The following is a 27655-nucleotide window of genomic DNA, read 5'->3' as shown; positions in this document are numbered from 1 at the left end:
ACTACTATTATGTCTCTTTCTCTGTCTCATTCACTCCCCCTCTATTTTTGCCCTTCCTTTCATTCCTTTCTCTCTGTATCTTCCTACACTCTCCCTGCTCTCTTCACTGTGTGTGTATATGCGTGCGTTCGCTCATTCTGAGTAGAGGCAGAAGGGATCTAGAGTTCAACTTCATTTCTGACACATTGGCTCATATCCGCTTGGCCTCAGTCTGGTCACGTTCCAACACCAACAGGTGATTTGTAGAGCAGGGTGGAAACAGGAAGTGGGCTGTGTGTGGTGGAGACAGCTTGCGGGAGGCATTGTCTGGCTCCTCCCCCTCAGGTCTCACCAGTTGCCCGGGCCATGCCAATCACCAAGCAGGGGCCCAAAAATGAGAGGAGAGAAAAAAGCAATAACTATCCTCTCTGTGCAGATTTTTTTTTTTTAACATATTTTTATTCCACTTTTAATGCACAGTGACATGACTCTGCTCTGTGATCCTTTTGTGCTCAGCTCATACACTCCACAACCCACGTAAATGCACTGCTGCCATTTCTCACTATTGAAAAACAGCACCGCACTCACATGTATCAATATTCCATTACCCTAGAGCCATCACGAACACACACATACGTTAATAATGGCCAGGGTTTTTTTTTTTTGCCCATTAGAGATGTGATGCCATAAAATATTGATTTGGCCTGAAAAGGCAGACCAGTCTCCATTCATAACACAGCGGTGAGCTATCATTAATGGTAGCAAATAAAGCAAAGAAAAACAAAAAGCTCTGAGCTCAAAATTGGTGGTTGGTTTGAGAAGAGAAATGATCAGGCTTGGCTTCTTAGTCACTTTGTTGAGCCGAAATAAATCAGTGCTAGAGCACCATCCAGTGGTTGACAATGTAAAGGCCTATCTCTCTCTGGAAGCTATAAGAATATTTCACATTCTTTTCCTTTTCTTTCTTGCATTCTTTCTGGTTAGTTATCAGAGCCTGAAGAATAAAAAAAAAAACGGATTGACAAAAAAAAAAAACAAAAAAAAAACAGCATAAATGTAATGACATAGACAGACTATTGAGGTTGTGTTCAGATACAGAAATATTTCTCCTAAACTGATAGTAGTAGTAGTGTAGTAGTGTAGTTATTCCAAAGTCCATAGAATACCTATCATATATGTATTTTAGATGTATGTGAGAGGCAAAAGTAATGATGAACACAGTAGTATTATTTACATTATATAAGTGGCGTTGCGGGGGCATGGTGGCTTTGTGGTTAGCACGTTTGCCTCTCACCTCCAGGGTTGGGTCGATTCCCGCCTCCGCCCTGTGTGCGTGGAGTTTGTATGTTCTCCCTGTGCTTCGGGGGTTTCCTCTGGGTACTCTGGTTCTCTCCTCCAGTCCAAAGAAATGCGTTATAGACTGACTGGCATCTCTAAATTGTCCATAGTGAGTGAATTGGTCTGTGAGCGTGTGTCCCACACCTTGCCTGAGTCCCCTGGAATAGGCTCCAGGCTCCCCTGCGACCCTGTGTAGGATAAGTGGTACAGAAAATGGATAGATGGAAGTGGTGTTGCACTTGACTGTAATATGGGATTTATTTCTATATAGTTATTTAATTTCTATATAGCAGGTCTTGCCTTTAGATCACTTATATTGTCTTGCTTTCTACTATGGTGTTGTAAAATACCCATATTAATATAACTAAAACCTCAGAAAAGCTCTTTGTTTTTAGAGCATCCCCATGAAACAGAAACAACCCTTTGGGATTTAACCTTGAAATATATTGCTCCTCTATGCTTCTGCTGAAAATATAGGAATCAGTATACCACTTAAGGAAGCTTAAACTCCACTTGTTTTCTGAATTACTCATGGTTCTTATTTCTCATGTCACAGTTCCATGTCACCGTTCAGTATTGAGAGCATGAGACGGCCACGGCGGTCCGAGTCTCCAGACTCTAAGAAGAGGCGCATTCACAGATGTGACTTTGACGGCTGCAGTAAGGTTTACACTAAGAGCTCCCACCTAAAAGCACATCGGAGAACACACACAGGTTAGTCAGTCACACACAGAAATACACATTTCAATTCAATTCATGTAATGTATATACCATTAGTGTTATGATAATAACCTTTTAGTTGTAGTTTATTTGGCTGATTAATTTTCATTGTTCAGTAAATACAGTTGAATGCAAAAGTTTTCATCCTCTTAGGAAAAATGAAGAAAGCAAAGTAATAAAAAATTATAGTAACCAGATAATAAAATGGTAGATATTAATAAAAAAAAAGAATTTTTCAAAAAGGTTTTAAAGTTTTCATTCTGAATTTGATACACTGTAAATACTCACTAAGAACATATAGACTCACCTTTTGCCTTTATAATAGCCTTTACCACAGTGCTGTTGAATTTGTGATTGCTTGGTAAGAAGATGTTGATTAATTTTCTGTAACAGCTGCTCTGACAATAGTGCCAGCTGCAAGACAAATCACAGGTTTATATTAATGTGCTCATCCTAATATGTTATTGTTACTATAGTAACAACTTACATAGAGACTTGAATAGTGGAGTCTCTTCATAAACAGATTTGTGTGGAATTATTGATATGGTGATTTTTTTTGGAGGGAGTATCCAGTGTCAGCACTTTCTAACAGTCACTTTATAGCTGTTATCACGTCAGTGATAACAGCACCTAACTTGTTTTATGTATGTTCCACAACATTAAACATAACTATAAATGGATAAAAAGTATGATGTTTTTCTTTAATAAATAAAAAAAAATGTTAGCATTGGCAAATTAGTGTGGTATAAGAGAGATAATAAACTTGCATTACACAACCCCGTCATTGATTATTTTCCTCTAACAGCATGCCAGATCATGTTTTATTTCTTATTTAACCTCTTTTGCATCATTTGAACAATGTTCATGTCCTCTCAACAGTTGTACGTTGTTCTACATTCTTCCTGATATTTTTGCACCCATCTTTGCCTATTCTGTTTTACATATGTGTTATAACTCTGTTATACCTCACTGCTTTCTTTAAATCAGGTCTGGGGAGTGACAGAGTTGTAGGAAAAAACATCCTTTTTCACAAAGAAACCATAGTAGATGCAAACCTTTTCACTCAGCTGTATCAACACTACAGCTTATTCTTATCATGATATTTATTGCATTGTATTTTTCCAGGTGAGAAGCCATACAAGTGTACCTGGGATGGCTGTACATGGAAGTTTGCTCGCTCAGATGAGTTGACGCGGCATTATCGGAAACATACAGGAGTGAAGCCTTTCAAGTGTGTGGACTGTGATCGCAGCTTCTCACGCTCGGACCACCTGGCCCTGCACCGGCGCAGACACATGCTGGTCTGAGTGAAGGCCACCTCACACACCCTCTCTCTCCCACACACACGTGCGCATGCATGCCGGGGGAGCTGGGTCTCTCCTTGCACTTGTTCAGCTGGGCTGGACACAGTCATGGCCATCCCAGGCCCTGGTGAAAAGTGAGAGAGAGGAGGTTTGAAGGATGCATGATGGACAGAATGTGTTGATAGAGCTGAACAGGGTCTGCCTCAAGGATGGAGCAAAGCTGCTCTACAGATCTGGGCTCATCTTGAAGTTTCAGGACATCTTGAACTGGAGCACTTGTCCAGATCCTGGTTGTTAGTTCTTACGTGAGAGTTCTTCTGTCTGCAGTTTTTTTTTTTTTTTTTTAATTTAGCATCCTTATTTTGTTCTCATTTAAAATGTCTGCTTCCCTTTTGCCATCAACAATGTGAAGAACTGCAGTATTGAATGGCTTCCTCTTTGGAGATCTGGAGCTTGATATTGTAGACACAGCCAGGTTCCTACAGGAACAACATTTTCATAAATCTCAATTTCCTCCAAAGCCAGCACACCTGATTATGAGGAGTCATTTCTTTGGCAACAGAGAAGAGACCCTGAGTCAGCGATTCCTGAGGTGAGGTGGCTGGAGATTTTTCATATAACGCAAGTCCGTAAATCATCGAATGAGATTATACACACAGCAGGTGACACATCATGGGAATCATGCAGTTTATATATTATGTTTTGTTTTCCCCTGATGTTGGTTTTCTCACACTAAAACTGTTTTCTGCAGCACAGGCACTGAAGTATATGGGGTACATTTGGCTTTAAGAACTCTCAGCTGGCATTTTGCTGTGCTTTATGGTGACAAACAGGGATATAAAACAGCGCATTCAGTTCTGTGATTAGCCAGTGAGTACGATTGTACTCTGTTCATATGATTTTATGTTTGAATTATTTTCCCTGCTTAAGCCTTTTCCTATTCCTGCTGTGTCACAGCTTTGAATAGGATGGGCCCTGAAATAAACTAATAGAGTAGAGCACTATGTTCATCACACACAACACTGACCTCCACCATGTTTGACTGGCTGACACAAAGCTCAATGCCCTCTTTGGCTTTGAGGAAATTTGGGTGCAAAAAAACAAAACAAAAACGCAAAACACTTCTGCTAACATGAGCCTTTGATGGTGTGATCCGTTTTTTGTACTCGAACGGACAATACAAGCCAGGAGAGCAATACACTCACTCTAGAGTGACGAGAGAGGGAGACGGCCTCAAGGCTCTCTCACTTACTCCATCAACAGAGGGCTTTCAAAACATGGACAAATCGCTGACTTTCTACCATTGCCACTTGTTTTTCTATACTAGAGAATCTTGTATATTTGTAATGGATTTGTAGCTGTAATTTTTAAAATAGCAATAGCATATTGCTATTTTAATCTCACACCTAAAGGATTTGATTGCACTCAGAAGAATCGATTTTCTTTTTAAAGAGCCATTAAATGTGGCACTGCAGGTTTGCCCAAAAGAAGTTCATTTAGTTCCCGTAATCCCTTATGATACACACACACACACACACACACACACATGCACACAGATAATGCATGCAATGGATCTAGGGCATTTAATTGAACATTTCTCAAGCGTATTCTCATCATATTTTAAAGTATTTACATTTTTAAATTAAAAAAAAATCATTGAATTACTTGACTCGCTTTTGTCACTCGGAATCTGAAATGTAGTTTTTTTGATGTATAGTGCACTACTTTGGTCAAGTTTTGTCTAGTGCACTAAACAGTAAGCTGTTTTACCTTCATACTGACTCCCAAATACAAATAGGCCACTAGAGGGCGATCAGCAAATAAAAGTTCAGTAAAGAACACATGAAACATAAAAAAAAAAAAAAAAAATCTTACATGTTCATATTTGTGGCAGTGATTTGTTCATAAGTTTCGTGTCCAGTGAGAAGGTTAAGTCAATAAGTCATCCATTCTGAGTTGCCAGATGGTTTGCTCATCTTTGGTGGCCTTAAGATAAATATTAGATGATATATGAAATGATGTGGCATACACAAAATCTGTTTTATTCATCCCAAATAAACGTCATCGTATACACAATGTTAAAGCATCCACTGTACGATGGGAATGTCATCAGATTGGTGTGAGAGTAGCACTTTCAAATGGCCAGTAAAAGCCTCAGTGATACATACACACACAACATGTACAAATGCACACACACACACACTCGTGCACTGCTGTTGGAATCTCCATATACATATTTTCAACTAACAAATCAAAATTGAAATGCAGTTTTGTGAAATGCTGTAAAAGGAATGTGTCCAGTACAAAACTAACATGACCAGCGTCACCTTGCTTTTTTGTGATCTGAAGTATTATAATCTATTATGTTTTTGTTTATTTGTTTGTTTGTCTACACGTGTGTTTTCTGTGGTACATGGGCTTGAGTGTATCATCAGCACCTTGTTTTTATGAAGTATGAATATGAAATGAATTATTTTCAGTTAGACATAACATTAATCACCAGTGTATCTTATCATCTTATACTGTATTTTTGAGAAATCTCCTCAATGTGGGGCACTTCATCTGCATATTGCTATTTTATGTAAAAAGAAATCTTTTAAAATGTTGTAATATATGTGAAAGTGAAAGTTATTACTCAGTTTTGAAGGCTGTAAATACCTATTGAGAATAGGGCTTTTTATTATTATTATTATTTTTTTTAATACAAGGGATTAACTTTATACAACTACAATAAAGAGATGATCATTACCAGTTGGTACACAGTGTATAATGGGACTGTGTGGGAGAGTGTTTGAGGTTTTATCATCTTAAATGCTCCTGTTCCTTATGATTAATGTGTAGGGATTAAACAATCCATCTAAATGTACACAGTGCTGAGGATCAGCTGCCTCTGTGCACATTCAGCCATTTCTAATACTCTCTTAAATGTTTTTATAACAGTAATATTTCACAAAATGTAAAAGGAAAAGATAAAAACAACCCAGTCAAATGAATGTCCCTTTCCAAACAGTATTCAAGAGCCATCAGCATTTTTCTCTTTGCTGTTTTTTCATTTTTATTTATTTATTTTTTTTGCTGTACTGATATCAGTTAAATTTGTATTTGGCATCATTTCTGCTCCTGTACAGTAAAAATGTTTGCCTATAAAGTGTATTAACAAATGTGCATTCTCAAATCAGTTTTATAAAATTTCATCTTTGAAAAGAGAATGAAAAAAAAAAAAACATTATTATAAGGGAGCATCCATTTTTTTTTTTTTTTTAAAAAAGAAGTATTACTTTCTGCTCTGGCATTCTTACACTTTCTGTCGCATAATTTTGTAACGGCGAACAGGGTCAAAGTTATGCAATAATGACGAGTGCCTAATATATTATACACGAAGCACATGCAGAAAGGCAAAAGATGCCATAAGCACAAAAGTGCATCCGGTACCAATAAACCTGTACAAAATACCCAACCTAATGTACAGTACCAAGCCTGTTTGTAATGCACTGAGCCTTACGGACCATTTGAAGACAACATTTTAAATGAAAGCTGTGAACATCCGCCCATTAATCACATAGTGAGCAATGCTGTATGTGTCTCCTTGGGAGGATTTGGATGGATATACCTTACACTTACAATATCAACTTGACTGAAGGACACAGTTTCTCCATTATTAAGGTTGACTTTTACCTCTTTGATATTACGCAGACCAGAATTTGAGTATGAGGCATCCTTACAGCTAAATCTGGTGCCTACAGAGTGGACCTACAGCACAAAAAGACGATGTCGCTTTGTAATTCCTCTGTGAATGCTCGTTTCTGATTTGTATTCAACTTATTCTGTACAGTATTGCCTCAGTTTCAATATCAACTTCATTTCTTAATCTAAATATTTACTTTATTTTGTCTTTTTTTCTGATATTCTGTGATTATCGTTCTTGTATTTATGTATAGTGTATGTGTATTGTAAATATATATTTCAGAGCTTTTCATTTTGTGACATTTTGCCCTGCTTTGCTTCAAAGGGAATCCCTTCACACTGAATCCTATCACAGAATGTCTTCATTTCAGATAAGAAGAAAAGTGTTTATTCTTTATTTTAATTCTCCAGAAGGTGTCTAGATATTATGTGCTTTTGGGTTTCTCTGTAGTTTCATTTTATTTGCTAAAGATTGAGCTGTGAATTTCAGTTGAGTTTTAACATGATACATGTATGATAATCTAATCGGAGGCATGGAAGTTAATAAAGTTGCATTTTGTATGGAATACACATGACTCATTGAAGTGGGCTGATGGAAGCTAGTTTCATCTTGCAATTCTGAGAAGAACATGAGCAAAAAGTGCTATCTAAATCCTGCTTGACAAAAGCCACTGAACATAACATTACTTTCACAGGAGAGAGGGTGTGGCCGTATGACACACAATACACCAGAACTACACCTGCCTGATGGATTTAACCCTGTAATGTATATCAAACACCTGTGACAACAATTCAACACCCTTCCCTTTAGTGTAAATGTTGAGCTTGTTTTGCTTTTTTATCTCCATAAGCTGACAGTTATAGGAAATTATAAACCCTCCTTTTATTTTCAATGACTAGCTGCATTAATTATTTCAAAGGTTAAATCAGGACAAAACCAGTTAGTCCACATGCACACATAAAGCCTCATTCAAGTGAAGCGCTTCATAAATCTTAATAAACAACAGACAATTTTCAGCATTGGAGCAATGCGTTTCACTGCCTAACGTACAGTGAGGAACTTCAAGCCCTTCTTATACCAATCATGATTAAAGCCAGCGTCAGAGCTAGAGAGTAAGTAGTGAGCAATCTACCACTTCTCACTGGCCTCTAGCTCTTTCCTTTTAGACTGACTCATTACATTTGTCCATGTGTTTCTCACGGCCTAATTAAAACCATCCAAACAATATAATATGGTACATGTAGTCAGGAAATCCACACTACACCTCCCAATGTTTTAGTCTTCTGACACATTATTCTACTGTGAAATATAAAACAAATGGAGAAAGTATTTATCTAATATTGTACATATGAGTAAATCTGTACACGCTTATGGTTTGAAAATTATAGGCTTGCACCAGCACATACAACAACACCCAGTTCTCTAATAATATCATTACATTGTTTTTGAGACCAGTATTAGCTGTATCAATTCAGTTTAATGACACTGTCATTGTACCACACCTATTATCATTCAGCTATGTGCCTAAAGGGTGGCAGGTGTGGTAAGGCACATGGCAGGACACAAAGCCTAGAAACAGAGTAGCAGGACATGCCAGTTTAACTTGTGCAGAAAGGGAGTTACTGTGATTTATATGAGATTATGTGACAATAATGAAGCATGAATTGGTAATGAAGAATGGAATGTGTGACTCAAACGCTGTCCAAATACAAATGCATCACTGTATTTTAAAGCTTTTGCTTTTAATGTAGACACAAATTGAGTTTATGAAGTTAGGTCTTGATGTGAACCATAGAAAAGCCATTAGATGTTACGGTCCTTCATCGGAATTCATTATATGATCTCTGCTGTCATTATTATATTGTCACTAGGAGAACAGGCAGAATACTTGAAAACATAAATGTTACCATACAGTAGATACAAAGCACTGTAAGCCTGACATGTACAAAATGAAGTGTTATCTGCTATAGCTGTTATCCAAAAACTATCATGTAGTTCTTAACTTATCTAAAAGATTTCTTTTAATCATTAAAACCATCATTCCCGTAGCTCTATTCACATATGTGCATAGAGAAGTACTTTATACAGTAAAAAAATTCATCTGAAAAAAAATAAATAATAGAGTAAATGAATTACAATATTTACACATAAAGCTATTAATGTTCCAAATAAAATATTTAAAATCTCATATAAATGATTTCAGTTTCTGTAATGTACTTTAAGAATAAAATCTTCCCCTACAAAAACAAAACCCCGCCTAAAAATGGTTCGAATCATTTAGCTGTGACAGATGGACAGGAATAATTGGGAGAAACTTCTATCTTTGGTATTTCAGATTTGATTTCGATTGTTTGTTTATTCAGTGCTTCACACAAGAATTTCTGAAACACTTTATCATCAACTTGTTCTTTGAAAATGGCTGTTATTAACGAAGCGGGGTTTTCCAAACACGTTTATCTTTCAATTTCACTTTGACAAATGTGAAATTAACCGTAAGGTGCAAAGCATTTAAGAATATATTCGCATTAAAAGTGATTTTTATGTTTCAAAATATGGAAAAGGCACATTTTTATGAAAAAAATACTACTAGTACTACTAATAAAAAAAAACAGCTGATGGAAAAAAACCTCCCAGCTAAGTTCTCATCACGTAGTGGCTGCGTTCCACAGGGTTACAGGTCTAGTGCCAACACAGTTTAATACTTGTGCCTCATGAGCTGCCAAAACCAAAGCAAACCCAACACACCCAAGTTCTACTGACAGAAAGAGAGGACGTTATGAAAGCCAGCGTGGCATTATGGTTCTAGCTCTGGTGTCTCTTCATGTGCAGGGCCAGGTGATCAGAGCGTGAGAAGCTGCGGCTGCACACCGAACAGTGAAAGGGTTTAGCACCCGTGTGCTTCCTGAAGTGGCGCGTCAGCTCATCGGAGCGGGCGAAGCGCCAGTCACAGCCCTCCCAGGAGCACTGGTACGGCTTCTCTCCTGAAATAAGACACGGCGCCATACAGTTACGACATGCTGGAGATGCCATCTCTCTAATGTTTAATAACTCATACAGAAAAACTAGAGGCCTAATGGACATGTCAAGGTATGACGGTATAGAGTGATGGTAGCTTTCTCAGCCTTTAGCCATATAAAATCATTTCGTATCTCATGAAGGGGAGCTAACACAGGTTTTCAAGTGCATGCCCGTGTTGTACTTCTGCCCAGCAACATATCAAGTACACTAAAAAAGAGAGAGTTACGAAGACTTTTGCAGTATTTGTGATGAAAGTTTTTACCTGTGTGAGTCCGTAAGTGTGCTTTCAGATGGGAGGACTTGGTGTAGACTTTCTTACAACCTGACACAAAAAATAAAATAATAAATAAATGAGCAGATGTGGTAAGATGAGTTTCAGCTCGAGCTCTAATATTAATGATTTAATTCCACACTATTTCTGAAACCCTGATTATCTTATGCAGAAGTGTTGGGAATGTCACACTACATTAACTGATACTGTTAACTGTACCTGGTTTGTAACTTTGTAATTATCACTATTAACACTAATTCTAGGGTTTTTTTATTTTTTGTAATGAGACCTCTAACGTGATACTGTAACCACAGCACGCACTGTGACAATCCTACCACCAATTATATACTGATTTTATATTGCTTATTATTTTGCATTAACTATTTTCAGATGATAAAATCTATCGTGATGAAAGGCACAACAAACTGACTGGAGCCCAGGAACACTTCAAAAATGTCTCCTAGGTGCACCTAAGATACTAAGGAAAGAGTTTCAATTTCTGTCTAAAATCAAGTGCTGGGAGAGGTAATGTTTGCAGCTCAAAACTGCAAAGCCAGTTCTGGTGCTCATGTATGACAGTACCTGAGAGCAGAGTCTTGTCTAATAGCTCACCTGGGACATTGCAGTGATGTATCCTCCTCTTGTCTAGATCAGGATTGTTCCTGCGGTTGTGCCTGGCAGGCACGGCTTGTGTTTGTACTGGTACGGCTGCTTGAGGGCCTAAAGCCGGCCCTACCAGTTTAGATGCAATACTGGCAGCGTAAGAGGGAGGAGGTGACAGCTTGTGTAAGAGTTCTTTTCTCCTGTCAGGACTGCTGGGCTCGGAGTTTGGAGGGGAGGGGGGAAGGTACGGCACATTCGGCTTCTGATGATGCCGACCAAAGTGACCGGCAGGTGAAGACCCACAACTGCCCATATCACACATGGGTCTTCTTGCAATCGGAGTAATGGATGAATTCATGCTGTTGTATGATGACATGGATGAGCAAACGCCAGAGTGGGGACCAGAGACTACAGAGTCTAGGTCTGAATTCAGAAGTTGGAACAGAGGAACGTCTTGGTAGTCAAACTCTGGAGTCTCCTGCTTGATGAACGCAGAGCTGCACGTTCCGCTGGCTGGGCTGAAGTGGTGTGTGTATTCTGAGGGTGGAGGAGCTGACGGGACGGTGCTGTGGCAGCTCGGGTAGCTGAGTGTATGCATGGGTTCTGGTTTCATTTGGGGTGCCAGTGTGGGCCTTGCAGGTCGACAGAGACCGGTACGCATGTACGGGACGTCGGGCAGGAAGACATTCATGTTGATGCTGTAAGGTGAACCGTGGTCCATGGTCATGACACCATTCTGATTAAACTTCTTATGCTCTGGCATGGTCTGGAACTGAGGTGGCATGTATTTGTCCATCTAAGAGGATAGCAAACATGATTCCATACATTCAGACACTACAAATAAATAACCACTGCACATTAAAATACATGGGTGTTCATTTAACATGGCGAATGACTTGATGAATAATCAGGGCTTTTACCTATCAATAAAGGGTAGCTGACCTATAAATAAACAATAGAGTGGACAGACCAAATGTGCAATAAGAAAGCATTCAGACACAACATGCCCCCACATATTTATGACATTACATACATACTGTAATATCTTTCGGTAGAACAGCTAAATCAGGCGAACAGAAATAAGACTATACTAATTCTTGAATAGTGGAATTGTTCATAACTAATTTTCAGTGCATTCATGAACTAAAGATTCAGCAATGAACATTTTATAGTTTATAAAAGTCGAAAAACAAACCAACACCATGAACTTTGAAATCCGAACAGATTTAAGATCCACGCTTTTGTAACTACATTCCTTTTCTACTAGTTTGATTGCAGTTATGGAATAAGTTATGAGACATGAATAACTTCATAACATGATCAGACTAAGGGGTTAGTTCAGCATTAGGGACTGTGTATCTTAGTATAGTATAATATAAACACCTGCTCTGTAGCTGTAAGTAAACAGAAGTACACTGCAGAAGTGGGTAGGTATATGATGGTATATTCTTCAGCAGTGCCTGCTAGTGGTATCAGGGATGCAAATAATGGTTCCAAAGCTCTGGCATTGCCTAGCACACAGCCTGAACATGTTCGCCTGGAATCTGAATTTAGCTCTTCCAGCTGCTCGCCTGATCTGGAGAGCTCACATTAAACCATCATCCACTCAAGGACGGTTCCCTACTGCTACAGAAACAAGCATGCATTTAAAAATAGAGGGAAAATACCACCCTGGTTAAGCATAACAAGGTTGTATACATCAGTATCCTGCAGGATCTGAACTATCCGAAATGCTACAGATTACCGTACCAGAGTGTGCTGAGCTGGTGGGGTGCCATTAAATCTGCTCCTCCCCGTGAGACGCTCCTGAGGTCTAAACACGTCTCCTTGCGCTGCCTCGGCCAGCGTGAGAGGCGTGTTATACGACTCCTGGGGAGCTGGAGTGGAAGACGCACTTCTCCTCAGCAAAGCGGTAGCCATTAAACGCTGGTCTTCGCTCAACAGATCGATGGAGCTGAAGTCATTCACTGCGCCGCCGCGCTAATCTGAAGGGCAAGAGCGAGCTGTCAGGAGCGGCTCGCGCGTCTGACATGACACATGACGCAAGAGGCGCATTTCAACGCCGCGAGACTGGGCGGGGCTCCAGAGGCGCAAACATAAATAATTCCACCTCACTCTTCAGCCTGCTAACGTTTATGTGGCCTGGGTTACACACTCCACACGCCTCTCATTGTCCTTGATGAAAACGTGATGACACAAAAACAATTACTCCTCTTAAAACAACCTTTAATTAACACCGTGTTCACACTCTCGCCTCACCTGACTATCTGGCCTCATTCGGAGAGCGGTTCCTCCCAAAATAATGGGAAGATGTGCATGCTTTACCTTATATCAACAAACAAATCCCAATCTTTAAGGTAAGACAGGGTCAGCGACACTATACACACCAATCAGCCATAAGCGACTTTGGCAAAGGCCAAAATGTGATGACTGGACGACTGGGTCAGAGCATTTCCAAAACAGCAGGTCTTGTGGGGTGTTAGTCCCTACCAAAAGTGGTCCAAAGAAGGACAAGCGGAGAACCGGTGACAGGGTCATTGGCACCCAAGGCTCATTCATGCACATGGGGAGCGAAGGCTAGCCCGCCTGGACTGATCCCACAGAAGAGCTACTGTAGCACAAATTGCTGAAGAAGCTAATGCTGGCTATGATAGAAAGGTGTATGGGGCTGTGTAGCTGCAGACCAGTCAGAGTGCCCATGCTTACTCCTGTTCACTGCACGTGAGCATCAGAACTGGACCATGGAGCAATGGAAGAAGGTGGCCTGGTCTGATGAATCACATTTTCTTTTACATCAAGTGGATGGCTGGGTGTGTGTGTATCGCTTAGCTGGGGAAGAGATGGCACTAGGATGCACTACAGGAAGAAGGCAAGCCGGGGGAGGCAGTGTGATGCTCTGGGCAATGCTCATAAGCATTGTTGCAGACCAAGTACACCTTTGGTTTGGATAACTGCATAAATGAGCAGGTGTACAGGTGTACCTATTAAAGTGGATGGTGAGTGTATACGCATACATTTTCATACCAAACCAAAAATGTCCACTTTAAAAATAGTCACCGTTTCCCCCTACATGGTTACCAATTTATATTTATGCACAGCTGAAAGAATTTTAGTCAAATTTTATTTCATGCATGGATTAAACCACAAAGAGATTTTAATGTCACACAGAGTAGATAGTATTGTCATTAGTAACCCAGCATGGGTTGTTTTAAGGTTACAAAATATAATTTTGTAAGAAATTAATCTAATCTTTAAAATTTTCTTTAAGAAATAATAATTTGTCTAATTAATTAAATAACTAGCATACTTTTTGCAGGCAGTCTGCCATTAGTTAATTACCCAAACCACGCTATAAAAAAGTTAAGCTATGACCTACTTAATGTCTAGTTAATACAGAAATCTTATTTTGAAAAGTTCAAATGAATAATAAATTAGGTTATATGTGAGCAAACGTGCAGTTGCAGCTGATTTCTTTTACTTCAGACTTTTTCTGATTGTCACTCTGTCTCAAACGTCACAGTGGAAATTCCAGAAAATTAATGTTATATTCCAGAAAAATAAACGTCCCTATTTCCTTTTAGGTCCACATCCCTAACCCAGCATGCTGCCCATTATCAACTCAGTGTGAGTCACACTGACCCAACTACCTGACACAACAAGCTACACCTAGCAGCCGAGTTATAAAAATAACCCAACATTTTAGAGTGTAGTCTTTAGATGATGTTAGAATTAAAACATCTATTTCACACTCTCAGAAAAAAAGACCGTACTTTTCCTTGTTGCTGGAGTGGTACCCTTAAGAGTAAATCTTTTGTACCTTTAATATACACCTTTCACCAGAAAACATGGATGTAATGTACCTTTAAAATGACTTAAAATGAACCATAATTAGTTTTTAGAGTAAAGCTTTAAAGGTACACTAAATGCACCTTTCTAGGGAAAAGTATGCTTTTTCTGAGAATGCACTGTGAAGATACTCTCAAGTGAAAGAACACTGAACAAAATTATATCTTTATTTAATCAAAAAAACGTGCTGTTCTAAAAATATTATATGCATATTTTCAGTATACAATCGAATGTAAATCCGGCAGTTAACGAATTGTGAAATTTCCTCCGTAATATTGTTTTAAATAGTATATGAACAAACATATATAACTTTCAGAGATGAAGGTCACCTAGAAAAAGAGTTTGAAGTGGCCTGTTACATAATATGTTGCTTTCTTTACTGACATACAACCATTTTTCTGTAACATTTAATATTTTGTTTCAAAAGTAATGTTTGGAAATCTAAAATGTTTTTATACTGACTCAATAATGCAAAGGTCATAAAATAAACATCTATAACTAAAATAGGGTGCCTATATCTTTCATGTCATGAAAAAGTACATATAGAGATAAATATATATATTGTGTAAATATTTTTCTATTGAGTTTTTGAGTCTGAAGTCTACAAGAAGACACGTTATATATGCAATTTATCCAGAAATCTGAAAAATGACTGGCATCATCAAAACTGTCATTTCTATCTGTAGTATCTTGCCTTGCACCTGCATTTGAAACAGTTTTACTCAGGGAAAGCATCTGAGCTCGATCTCACCAAGTTCATTGAGAGTGGAATTGCAGACCATAAGTCACTCCAGCTCTCCAATTCTCTCCCTTGGGCCATTTGTGCTGGTATGCAGATCTGCCTGACTGCACTACAGCTGTCTGTAAGCATGGCATGTTCGATGCCAATACATGCCAAGGGAGGTGGTGAAGTAGGCAAGCACACTGCCAGGGATGAATATTGAGAATGTTAGATCAAAATAGCATGAGATGACCCTGTTAAGTCGCATACTATGCATGCGAGGAGGAGCAGAGGGCACTGATTTGAAAAAAAATGTTGGAAGGCAGTCAGTGTATTTTAGATGTTGTGACACATTTTGATTCCTTTCCTTAACTGACACACAGCATGGCTATATCAGGATTTCCAGTTGTCTTATGGTATTTCAGTCATACTTAATCTCATATAGTGCCAGCTGGTTGAAATAACTGTACAATGATTCAACCTCATAACATCATAGGCACATGTTTGTATAGATTTCATTTATTGAAAAATAAATGTATTTACCAGTTTTTGTTTAACTCAAAAAAAAAAAAATTGAACAGTGAGCAAAACCTTGCTGTAAAATTATGATACAAAGTCAAAGCCACACCAGTCATCCACAGTAAAACATGTGTAGTCCTGATTCATACATAGGTTTGCTTGCTCACATGTTGTTGACATGAAAAAAAGGCTCATGTCAGACAGGTTTTGAGACCTTGTTCTGGGAGCAATTACACTAAAGGAGAAAAACAACATCAACAAATTCGATGGCATTCCTAAAAGGCTAGTCATTTAGCATTACAGTTTTTCTGCTCAAGTTTCCCAGGTTTGGATATATGCTAGAATTTCACTAGGACGAACATAAAAAAGTAACCATTAGGCTTAAATTCATTAGAATTGATAAATTTATATGTACAGTACTATGGTCTAATTATCTCACAGTACTTTTCTTTCAAACCATGACACCAAAATATTCCTCCACAAGTCATGAAAAGACAGTCATGTAGTTTCCCTCTCAATATAATTAAAATGTACAACACTATACATTTCACCAATGTTTAATTAACATCTGTATTCACCAAAGAAACCTACTTTACTCGTTTTCAGGTTCAGGTTCAGGTTCAATATGTGATTGCACATCATGAATGATTGCAGCTTTTTGCTTTCCCTTCCTTGGGCCATTTGTGCTTGAATGCAGATTTGCTACAGCTGCTGTGAGAGCAGCATGCTTGATGTCAGTACACACCAGGGCAAGTAGGAAAACACCCGGACATTTCCTAGTTTCATATTCTACTAACTAAACATGCATAATAATTACATAGATTATATAAATTATATAGAATATAATTATAGACAGACAGACAGATGGACAGACAGACAGATAGATAGATAGATAGATAGATAGATAGATAGATAGATAGATTAAAACATGTCCATCACAGAACTAAGAGAACAACTGCATCACAGAACTAAGAGAAAGTGCCTCCGGCAGTTGGTAACCATTGGCATGTATCCATATGGCACACTTGACATGGAGTATAATAAAATGACCAAACTAGCACAACGCCTATTAGAGCAATAAACATTTAGAGTCAGTGAAAGGCTTATGACATCAGATATATTCGCTTACTTACTTTACTAAAATTAAAATGAAAAATTAAATAATTCTGAGCTTGGGTTATAGTCTGTGTGGAGTTTTGCATGTTCTACCCTCTGGGTTCTCTGATTTCCTCCCACATCCCAAAAACATGGCAGTAAATAAAATGACATCTCTAAATATATATATATAAACATATATATATATATGGTTGAACAGTACAGTATGTTTAAATGTATTTTAATATTGTTCAACATTTTACAAAGAAATTTCAATGAAAAAATATCTTGTATTTTCTATCTTAGAAAATACACTGACTAAAATAAAACTTACTGAAAAGCATTTATGACCATAATGCCACCTTAATAGTCTTAGTTAATAGTCTTTCTTTGATGAATTTATTTTTAAAAAATTACATATTTAACAGGAGTAAGAGATTACTTAATAGGAAACAATCATATATTACTTTATAAAACCAAACTGTATTTGAGAATAATAAGGTTCTATCTGTGTCCACTGTTCAAAACTCCACTTTCTACAGGTCTCAGAATTTCCATAATGTAAATGTGAAGTAGCCTTAAAGTGTAGGTAAAAATAAATTTCAGGGTTCTAGAGTTTTGCTATCTGAAATGTCAAAACTTTTATGTCCCACATCTCAAAACAGCTCTTCACCCAGATTGAACTTTATAATACTAAGATCACATTGTGTATATGTGTTTGCACACTGCCCTGCAATACACTGGCATCCCATCCAGGGATAGGCTCCAGAACCACCACAACACTGACCAAGATAAAGTGGTTACTGAAGTTAATGATAAGCTTTATTGCTAATGCACCTAAATAAAGCATAACAGGTTTAAAGTCAAATGCAGCTGAGTGTACAGTAATTTTTAGTTCATTGACTTTCCCACATTTTACACATGAAAAACATTTATATTTTAATCAATTGCCCCATTACTGTGGAAGTGCTAGTCTTCACTGGAAAGCTTAATAACATGAAAATGATGATGCTAAACATAAAGCTAACTGCACCTATTGTTTGTACAATAGGTAATTTTCATTCTTGTTTATAAAAAAATATCTCAATAAGATAGCATGGTGGAAAAATAAGCAAGGTGTTGCTTACTCTAGGTGACTGATCATATGAGGGAGTAAGAAAAAAAATTGTCAAATGTACAGACAGACTTAATTATAGGGTTATTAGAAGTGACATTTCAGGTTGTCATTTTGGATAATAATTTTGTCTTTATATTACTGTCAATGAAATTGCGTATGAGGTCGTAGAGAGAGACAGTGTGGTGCTTTAAAACAGTCCTACATACATTTAAAAACACTTATCAATTCATTGAAATATAGGCAAATTAGTGTTATTTAAATTGTTATTTCGAAAGAGGAAGTGACTTTATGTACCAAAGCTAAGTAGGACAATGACAGACACTCCTGATGATCTGTTATGGTGCAATATTTAATTACAAGGGTGTTACTTACCAAAGTATCTGCTATTAAAATGTAGGCAAACAAAGGATATAAAATGTGAACAGTCTCTAAAATATGTGAATCAGAATTTGTATTTACAGGTACAACTACAGCATTATGCAGTATTTGGAGCAAAACAGAACAAAACAAGAGGAATAAAAAGTTCATATAGATAGTGTACAAACACAGTAAACTCAAAATCCTAGGCGTTCACGTAACTTAATAATAATAATAGTCATAGTAATAATAATACAGAAGGATTGTAAAGGTCATATTTTAACTACCATCTCATTAGTGAAGATCAAACAGCCAAACATACTTTGCTTGGGCTGCAGAAATACAGCCATTTATGGGATTGTATAGCTTGCTACACATTGTAGTGCATAATAATTATTTTGCTCATATTCATATATTCAAAACTCAGAGTTTAGAATCAGTGATAGGATCAGAACATATTTTATTGAACAAGTGAGTTTTCACTTTTCAGGTAGTTGTTCCATTAGAGTAAATTAAAACCCAAACAAAGTATATAAGTAAGTAAGTAGAGATGATACCAGTCGTGCTTTTAGTTATTTTGTCTTGTATTTTTTGATCGCTTCATTAAAAAAAATTTAAGAAAAAGTCAAGTTTTTAGTATCAGCTTTGGTACTGGAAAAGAAAAAGTGGTATGCTGCCATCTCTAGCAGTAAGTATTGAGGGCATTTTGGTTTACCTTTGCTTGTGAATTTGGTCAGTATAGTGTCTGATTAGGTTTTGATTGTTTAACATGTTTGTGTGTTGTACACCTTTTGTCAAATTGAAACTTCAGGATCCTTTAAATGGCATTATTTCTTATAACATGACAGGCCACAGACATTCTGAGATTTAAGGTCACCTAATACCCTGTACACAGGTACAGATTTACATTTGGAGCATGCTTTTATCGAAAACACCTTACAATTAAGGAACTATATAAACTAATAATTTTCATTTTCAGTAATTCTAGTCAGGTTTTTTGGAGCCTCCAGAGCCTACCCCGGGAACACGTGAGGTGGAAATACATTCTGGATGGGACGCATCACAGACACACACACCCATCCACACCCAGTGGCAATTTCATGTCACCAATACACCTAATTTTTGAGAGGTGGATTGGTGACTATGTGTGTATGTACGCTATACGGCCAAAAGTTTGTGGACACCCAACACACATATGTACTTTTTGAATATCCAGTTCCTCCAGTCCACCTTTGCTGTTATAATAACCTCCATTCTTCTGGGAAGGCTTTCCACTAGATTTTGGAGTGTGGCTATGGGGATTTGCACCATTGAACCAAAAGAACATTAATGAGGTCAGGTGAGGAGGTCTGGGGTGCAGTCAGCATTCCAGTTCTTCCCAAAGGTGTTCAGTGGGGTTGAGGTCAGGGCTCTGTTTTTATCTTTACTTAAGCTTTAGATTTGATAAATTATTTACTTTCTTGATTAGTATTTGTAACATTAGTCTGCAATCCCTGCTGAAAAATCCTGTTAGACTGACCAGCTACCAGTTGGTCAAACTGGTAGGCTGTCTTCTCCAGTTGATAAATTATTTCCCAGCTTCCTTATTACTTGACTAACTTGATCAACGGGTGTTTGTAATTTTCTAATTGCCTTCCTGTAATGTAGTGAAAATTGAGAAACTGTTTCCTTTCTACCAGCTGGTAGAGAGAGAGAGCGTCTACCAGTTTGACCAGCTCGACCTGTGTTTTGGCAGCTGGTAACTTGTGAGACTAACCTGGATTTTTCAGCAGAGATCTTTCAGAGTATCAGTCATTAAAGATGCTCCAGGTACATTATATCATTGTACTTTCAGCTTTTTATACTTTTTCTGGTTTCAGGATGGTCTGGACAAGACAGTGTAAAACACTGAATGTAAAATGTAAATTCAAACTCACATCCTTCCAGTCACTAGCACAGAACCTACCACTGCTAAGGTTTATAATTCAGCCTAGAAGTATTCCTAACTGGGTGTGATTTTAGTTTACTTACCATGAAACTAACATTTCTGCATAAAACAATGAATTTTCAGCATGGTAGCAATGTGTTTGCACCTCATTCCCAGCAGGGGGCACTGTTTAGTTGTGAAAAAGACCTTTTAGGAGAATACTTTGCAACTTAATGTGCCATTTCACTGGTGCATGGTTTGTTTATTAACTAGAAAGCTACCACTGAGAATGATTTATTTAATTACTGTGTTTATTAATTCATAACTATATCCATCAGATGTCTGGTAGCCCATTACATTTTTATCTTCTTTTATGCAGAGGTGAAAGAGTTCTTTTGCTTGTCTGCTAATTTAAAGTGAACGGTGATTTAAATGGCATTTTGGCCTTTTTCTTCTAATTTCTACTTTTCAGTGTGTCCCACTTTTCATTGTTTAGAGTGTTACACTCAAGTCCATGAACAATCGCACTGTGTTATTAGGTAGTTCAGAAATGAAAGCCTAAATGGCTCTCCAAAGGACATGATTATGAAATTGTTTATGGAAAAAAAAAAGTTTTTACCTAATTATAATAATAATAATGATAATAATAACAATGACATACTGAACAAAGCATATCAGCACTAATACACTTTCTTTGCCTGCAGTTGACACCGTGTTATCTGCCCGTGATTATTTTGGTACTATTATTCTACTCTTGTTTGTAAAACAGCAGATGAGGCTAATGCCAGTCTCTGGGGAAAAGTTCAATATAATTTGTTAATTAAATGGAATAATTTAATTACAGTAACTCCGAATACATTCATCAAAATAAATTGTTTTTCAAGTCCCTGTTATAATTAATGTTTAAGTGGAAACAACTCAGTTTCTAATGTACATAGTGCTTCCCCCACCCGCATTGCCTGTCCATTCCCCCCCTTCTGATGTTCAGCACACAAGGGTGTGTGTTTGATATTCAGTGATACTGCTGGCTGAAACCAAACATTTATTACAGCAATTTAATTTAACCTCTCAACAGGCTTTTACATGGAGAGCCGAGGGATAATATCAGTGAAAGGCATTCAGTGTTCACTTATTAATCTGCTCCTGCCTCTGGCCCTTTCATAAAGGCAGCCGAGCATTATCCAGACTCCAAACATACCAAGGCCTTTTAAACTGTCTCCAATTTCATCACAACGGCAACTAGATAGAGTTTGATTCATCCGAGCGAGGCAAAATAATAAAACATAATTTTGGCTAATCTGCTTGAGGAATGTGGAGCGTTTGATGTGGACAGTGCTGTGTCTTCACTCAAAATATTTGCCTATTGACTCAGATGAGATGGAGGCCTGCAGTAAGCTTGTAAGCTCCTCGGCAGCCCTCACCTTACAGGTGCTCTGGCACATACACAACCCAGGCCTTGTTTTAGATGAAGACATAGAAAAAGAAATACAAATCTGAAAGAATTTATCTGACAGTAGGAATGACCTGTGGACTTGTGGAGTGAGCAGTGAAGTGGTATAAGATCTTATTTCACTTTTACATGGTTCAAAATGTAATTGATTTGCTCAATTTATTTTCCACTGTGTGGTTTTTTTTTTTTTACATTTTTATTTTCTTCAGCATGAAATAATAGGTTTTATACACAATTTTATGATTTTAAACTCTCTATTGTTACTTACTGGATTTTCTCTTTAAAAAAGGCAAAGATTTCTTATTGGTGTGTTAAATCTGAATGCTGTAAGTGTAACGTGAACATGTGTGTTGAAGGGTAGATTAGGTTTTATAGGGAGATATAACACTCCATAAACAGTGCTTGTTTTAATATTCTGGACCTGCAGGACAGAGTTTTGCCACAAAACACTTTATGGCAAAATCATGCCTGCAATGCAAATTGCACATTATTTTTGACTCAAATATTTATAGTACATACAGAGAGATTTTGTAATCAGCTCTGTAACGTGAGATCCACTGGTCATTAGCAGGAGTCTGGTGTGTCATAAACGCCTTGTTCAGAGCTGGAAGATATCTGTCAGAGTGTTATATCAAACGAGATGAATATTACATGGTAATATTCAGCAACATATAGAATAATCAGCTTTTCACCTGTGAGACCAGCTAAAGCAGATGCCAATTTGCACTGTGGAGACAGAACACGAATATGGAGTGTACAAGGTGTTTATCATGTGTGAGAGAAACTGAGAATAGAGCACATGGCTTATAGGATTTGCAAAATGGTATATTAGATTTCTGAATGAGTGTATGAATGTAAATTCCTTTAAAAAAAAGTGTTAATTCACAATTTATACTTTTAATTGTGTTTATTAATTGTTAAGTTTATTTAGACTTACATTTCTTTTTGGAAGGATTTCATGCACGTTACACATATACAAGCCTTATGTTTAGATTTTATTGCCTTGATTTGTATGAAAAGTGTAAGACTAAATAAGGTATGATATATTGCAGTCTGGGAGATGAGTGGATTCTCAGCAGGCACATTCTTAATCATTACCTGATCTTTCCTCAGCTCCTCCTCCACAGTCATTGCCCAGATTCTTTCAGAATAGACCACTAATCATCGAACAAAGCTGTCTCTATTAGCCTCCACTAGCCTCGCTCCTTCTTTACTCTCCACTCGCTTCACTTTAGCTGTATGAAAAATGTTGCCTAATATTTTAGCCTTTATCATTCTGATAATCAATTCTGATGAGCAACACTATTATTTACCGACAGGATAAATGAAACTTGTAAAGAAACCCAAAAACTTGTTCCATATTTTAATGAACACAGTATTTTAATGAACACAAGCAGTGCTGTGCCTCTGAGGTGAATAAGATCTGAACAAAAGGGCACCTTCATGATTAAAGTGATTAGCAATGCCTTGAAAGAAAGAGCTGTCAGTCACTGAAGTTCTCTAAAGGCAGTCGCCTGGCTTCATGTTTTACATACCCAGTGAAAAAGGAAAAATGTGAGGTAAATGTATAATACACAACACTTCGATTATAGCGACCTTGGATCTCTGATACTCTTCAGTTCAGTGTTTCTTATTCACCCTGCATGATCAAATGCCTCCTTAAATATAACTATTTCGAATATTTTATCCCTTACAATCTGCAGTAAAAACACAGGCATTTTATTGTTCCCATATATGTTAGCAAGGATTCATTACTCTCTGATTATCACACCAATAATTGGCCATGAAATAATATGAGAAAATGTCGTGCAGCTTTGGTGGATGTGGAACCTGTCTCTATCTTGATAAAACAACTTGCTATGTTTTTTTTTAATCATCCTCTATTTGTGAGTTTTACCTGTTTTTAATAATTAAGATCACTTTGGTATCAAATAGTCTGGAGGTTTGTTCAAAGGTTTTAATTAGGACTTTATTTATGCAGATTCGCAGAGAATTTGCATAAAAAGCTATTCTGCAGATGGGTTTATGAGAGTAATGAATGTGCCAGCCTGTAATATAACATCTGCTTCATCACAATGGCGCTCGTCTTCAGGAAAAAAAGTGTTGATTTTAACGAAGAACTTGCTGAAAAACATCTCAGAAAATCTAACAGACTTCTGAGCAAGAGGGGAAGCAGAGCAACTCTAGACATCTTCATGTCAATCTTTTGGTTTAATTTATTATTTTTATATCGTTTATATTGTTTATTATATGTATTTTGGTTTTTAAGCACAGTGGTCATATAGAAGTCATATCTATCTATCTATCTATCTATCATATAGGTGTATTATCTACAATGACATGGCAATGACACGGAAGTGGAATTTGTTCATGATGGAGCTATTTGTTTCACAGAGGTTCATAAATAAAAGCAGTCACTTTCCATCAGTCCACTGCAGCCCAATCATGTATATTCAGCATTTGCGGATGTGTTCAGGACGTTTGGAGATTGAATATGGGGCTGCTGTGTGTGCATTTGCCACTGGCTACAAGGTCACTCGGCTATTGATAAATCACACAGCTGTGATTCCCCCCTGACAGCTCAAACTAACATCAAGCTGGATGGGAGAGAACAAAAGACCATCAAGCGGCCCTTTTCTTGACACTTTTATTCAATCACGGCCAGATTGCTTACGACAGCAGCAGCAGCTGTTTTGTCTTCATCTTTCCCCATTTGATAAAGTGTGTCAAGTCATATTTTTGTAAGCACTTCGCTTCACCCCTACTGTGTGAAAGCAGCTCCTGTTCAGCATATGCATTCCACATGAAGGGATCATCAAATGGGTCAGGGTTTAATGACAGGCCTCTCAAGGTCATCTAGCATCTTAGAGGAAACCACAACAAAGCAACAAGCTGAGGGTCAAAGATAAGAGCACGCTGGGAGATGTCTTAGATAAAAACGAGAGAATTAAACAATGAGAGTGCGGCTTGGCTTTGATTGTGTTGTTTAGCGAAGGCACTTTGTGATTGTTATTTTGGGACCTTCATTTCGCACAGGGCCGATGTTAACCTTGTCCCCACAGGATAGAGGTTACTGATATGAGTAATGCTGCACATGCCCATTGTTTATTTAAGAGCTCCCAGGAATGGGATTTCCATTCGCCCCTTTAAAGTCTCGATTTAGATTGCATTTGCAGCAGTTGTTTTCCGAGGCATGTGTGATCACAATTACAGATGATCAAATGTTTGGTGATCTGATGATGCGGCCTGCAGGCAGAACATGGCTGGTGGCCCATGATAAAAAATGCTCACTTTCTTGCGATGCAGTTGCTTATTGTGTTTGTTATACCAGGCGGTGGTGCTGAAAGACAAAATCTGTGAGGTTTTTACAGTACACCAAGCTCCTAGATGTATACACAAACAGATGGAGAAACTGATGGCCAGTGTTGCACTGTTTATCCATATCATTGACCATATGTCTCACTGTCTTTGGCAGCCTGAAAGGTTAATGTGCATTTCCTTAGCCCAAATGCTCTTAAGCTAAAACTAGATGTAGTCTTAAGAAAGATTAAGTGCTTCTGAGTACCTTCTGTGGTCAAAGAGCAGACCACAGATTCTTTATTAAGACCTGTTTGAAAACAGAGAAACTGTGATCTATTTAATATTGTGATCTATATATTTTTAATATATTATAGCCTTCTTATTGTGTTAAACTATGAATTTCAGATGCGTGAACTGATCATGAAACAGCCCATTGATGTGTGTATATTGATGAAGAATAATCATTGTCAAAATACATCAAAACACGTGGATTGATTGTTGATTGGAAAAATTTTCTGCTATTAAAAACAAAAAGTATTTTTATCAGACAATTTGATAAAATGTTCATTTTTGACTCCTCAGTGATGCGCCGCTGAATTTTTCCAAAAACAATAGAATGTAACACCTTTTTTTTTTTTTTAAAAAAAAGAAGGAATTAATAAACAGTCTGGAATACATACCGTACATATCAAGATAAGAGCAACTTGTTTGTTGGAATGACTCCTCTGAATGTGGTGTGCAGAAAACAGATGCATCAGCCATATGCTTCCCTCTAGAGAAAGAAGGTTTCAAACAGGCCACCTTGCTCAGGTTAAGTGATGAATGCTACCCACAGCTTCATCTCCACATGTCCCTTTGATATACTTACACTTCTAGAAGCAAGTGAGATTTATTTACTTATCATTTCAAAGTAGGAGGACACTTAGTATTACAACACTTTTGGAAAATACCACATATTACAATAAGAGAAATTCTGCACTGAAGTAAATTTCTGTTTTGTTGTGGGGTCATTTGAACCTGAGCAAATAAATTAGTTCAGTTGCTGTTATGGACAGTTCTTATTGCTAAGTTTAATACTTTTCTGTTGCTAATTACAGTACAGTTTTTATGCATTTGGATGCACTTAGTTGTACAGGCAGCGAACACCAGAACAGAAGCAGTAAGTCAGGTCATACTGAGGTCAAATATTTAAAACAAAGCAAACAAAAACATTGCAGAAGCATTAGGTGTGGCAAGATCAACTGGTTGCTGAATTTCTAAGAAATTTTGCAGTAGCTTGTTGATTGCTGAACATCCTATTCTACAGTCAGCCACCCCCCCGCCCCCTTGCTGCTATTAAAGCCTCCACTCCTCTGGGAAGGATTTCCACTGGATATTGGAACGTGACTGTGGGGATTGGGGAGTGAGGCCGGGCACTGGTGTCGGGAGAGGGGGTCTGGAACCCAAAAAAATTTCTTCCACACCAAACTTTGCAAATCATGTCTTCATGGACCTCGCTTTGTGCACAGGGGCATTGTCATGCTGGACCAGGTTTCGGGCGGCTTAGTTCCAGTGAAGGGAAATCATAAAGCTACAGTCTACAAAGACATTCTAGACATTTGTGTGCTACCAAATTTGTGGCAACAGTTTGAGGAAGGCATGATGGGTGTGATGGTCAGGCGTCCAAACTTTTGGATATATAATGTATATAAATTACCAGTCAAACGGTTGAACCCACCTGCTTACAGAAGGGATTTCTCTTCTTCCTTTTTTTTTTTTTTTTACTATTGTCTACTATTTTATAATAATTTTCAAGATATTAACACTATGAAATCACACATATTTATGCAGTGACCAAGAAAAATGTTTGAATGGCTTGATTTGGACTTGATCAACATGTGTGGGCTTTGGTTCATAATTCCTAAATATTATGATTATTGTGACATTATTATGATTATAACACCCTACTCTTATTCATTTCATGCTCTGTGTCTGTGTATTTTGGGTTTAGAAGGCAAGGTTTAGGTTGGTTGTCCTGAGGTGGCAACAGTGTTTAATGTTTATTTCCAAAGCATTTTTTCAGAAATCACCCTCATACCATTCAATCCTCTTCATGTTTAGAAACAATAAATATCTCACAGTTTCGTGGGACTGAGTGTTTTGGGAAATTTCACCAATGCAGAATCTCATAGACTCTCTTAATAAGAGCTTTCATTTCGTGTTTCTTCTCTTTGTGTTCAAATGCAACATCGTAGACCCTTTTGTATGATTATCTGTGTACGTTTTTATGTTTGCGTCATAGTATCGATAGGAGCAGCAACAACTGCAACAATAGGTAAAGCCCTCAGCAAAATAGTGGGAAAGTAAACATCGCTAGTTAGTTTATGTGATGGATATGAAGCAAGTTTGCTTAAATACAAGTAGAGTTTTTCAAAGGAAAATGTGGA

General features: G+C 37.6%; 2 protein-coding genes across 3 annotated transcripts in view; one reads left to right on the top strand and one right to left on the bottom strand.

Moving 5' to 3' along the window:
- klf12b (Kruppel-like factor 12b) overlaps positions 1-7591 on the top strand; it is a 37990-nt gene extending 30399 nt beyond the window's left edge. For both annotated transcript variants that reach the window (XM_026912743.3, XM_026912742.3), the window contains exons 5-6: positions 1874-2031; positions 3163-7591. In XM_026912743.3, the coding sequence (XP_026768544.1) occupies positions 1874-2031; positions 3163-3344 (340 nt within the window). In that variant the 3' untranslated portion in view covers positions 3345-7591. The remainder of the gene's footprint in view (positions 1-1873; positions 2032-3162) is intronic.
- Positions 7592-8747: 1156 nt separating this feature from the next.
- On the bottom strand, positions 8748-12978 carry klf5b (Kruppel-like factor 5b). The gene is made up of 4 exons (XM_026912828.3): positions 12668-12978; positions 10928-11714; positions 10307-10366; positions 8748-10007 (listed from the first exon to the last, which is right to left on the bottom strand). The coding sequence occupies exons 1-4, from the start codon at positions 12836-12838 to the stop codon at positions 9829-9831; spliced, it is 1197 nt and encodes a 398-aa protein (XP_026768629.1). The 5' UTR covers positions 12839-12978; the 3' UTR covers positions 8748-9828.
- Positions 12979-27655: the final 14677 nt, after the last annotated feature.

This window comes from Pangasianodon hypophthalmus, chromosome 5 (genome assembly GCF_027358585.1).
Source record: "Pangasianodon hypophthalmus isolate fPanHyp1 chromosome 5, fPanHyp1.pri, whole genome shotgun sequence".
NCBI lineage: Eukaryota > Metazoa > Chordata > Actinopteri > Siluriformes > Pangasiidae > Pangasianodon > Pangasianodon hypophthalmus.
The sequence above is the reverse complement of the archived record's forward strand: the minus strand, read 5'-3'. Positions and strand labels throughout refer to the sequence as shown.

Excerpts from the sequence above, each read along its gene's own strand:
- klf5b (XM_026912828.3), bottom strand. The coding sequence starts at position 12,838 with ATGGCTACCGCTTTGCTGAGGAGAAGTGCGTCTTCCACTCCAGCTCCC. Across the intron at positions 11,715-12,667 it reads CACCAGCTCAGCACACTCTG|ATGGACAAATACATGCCACC; the intron begins GTACGGTAATCT and ends CTATCCTCTTAG. Across the intron at positions 10,008-10,306 it reads ACACTTACGGACTCACACAG|GAGAGAAGCCGTACCAGTGC; the intron begins GTAAAAACTTTC and ends GTCTTATTTCAG.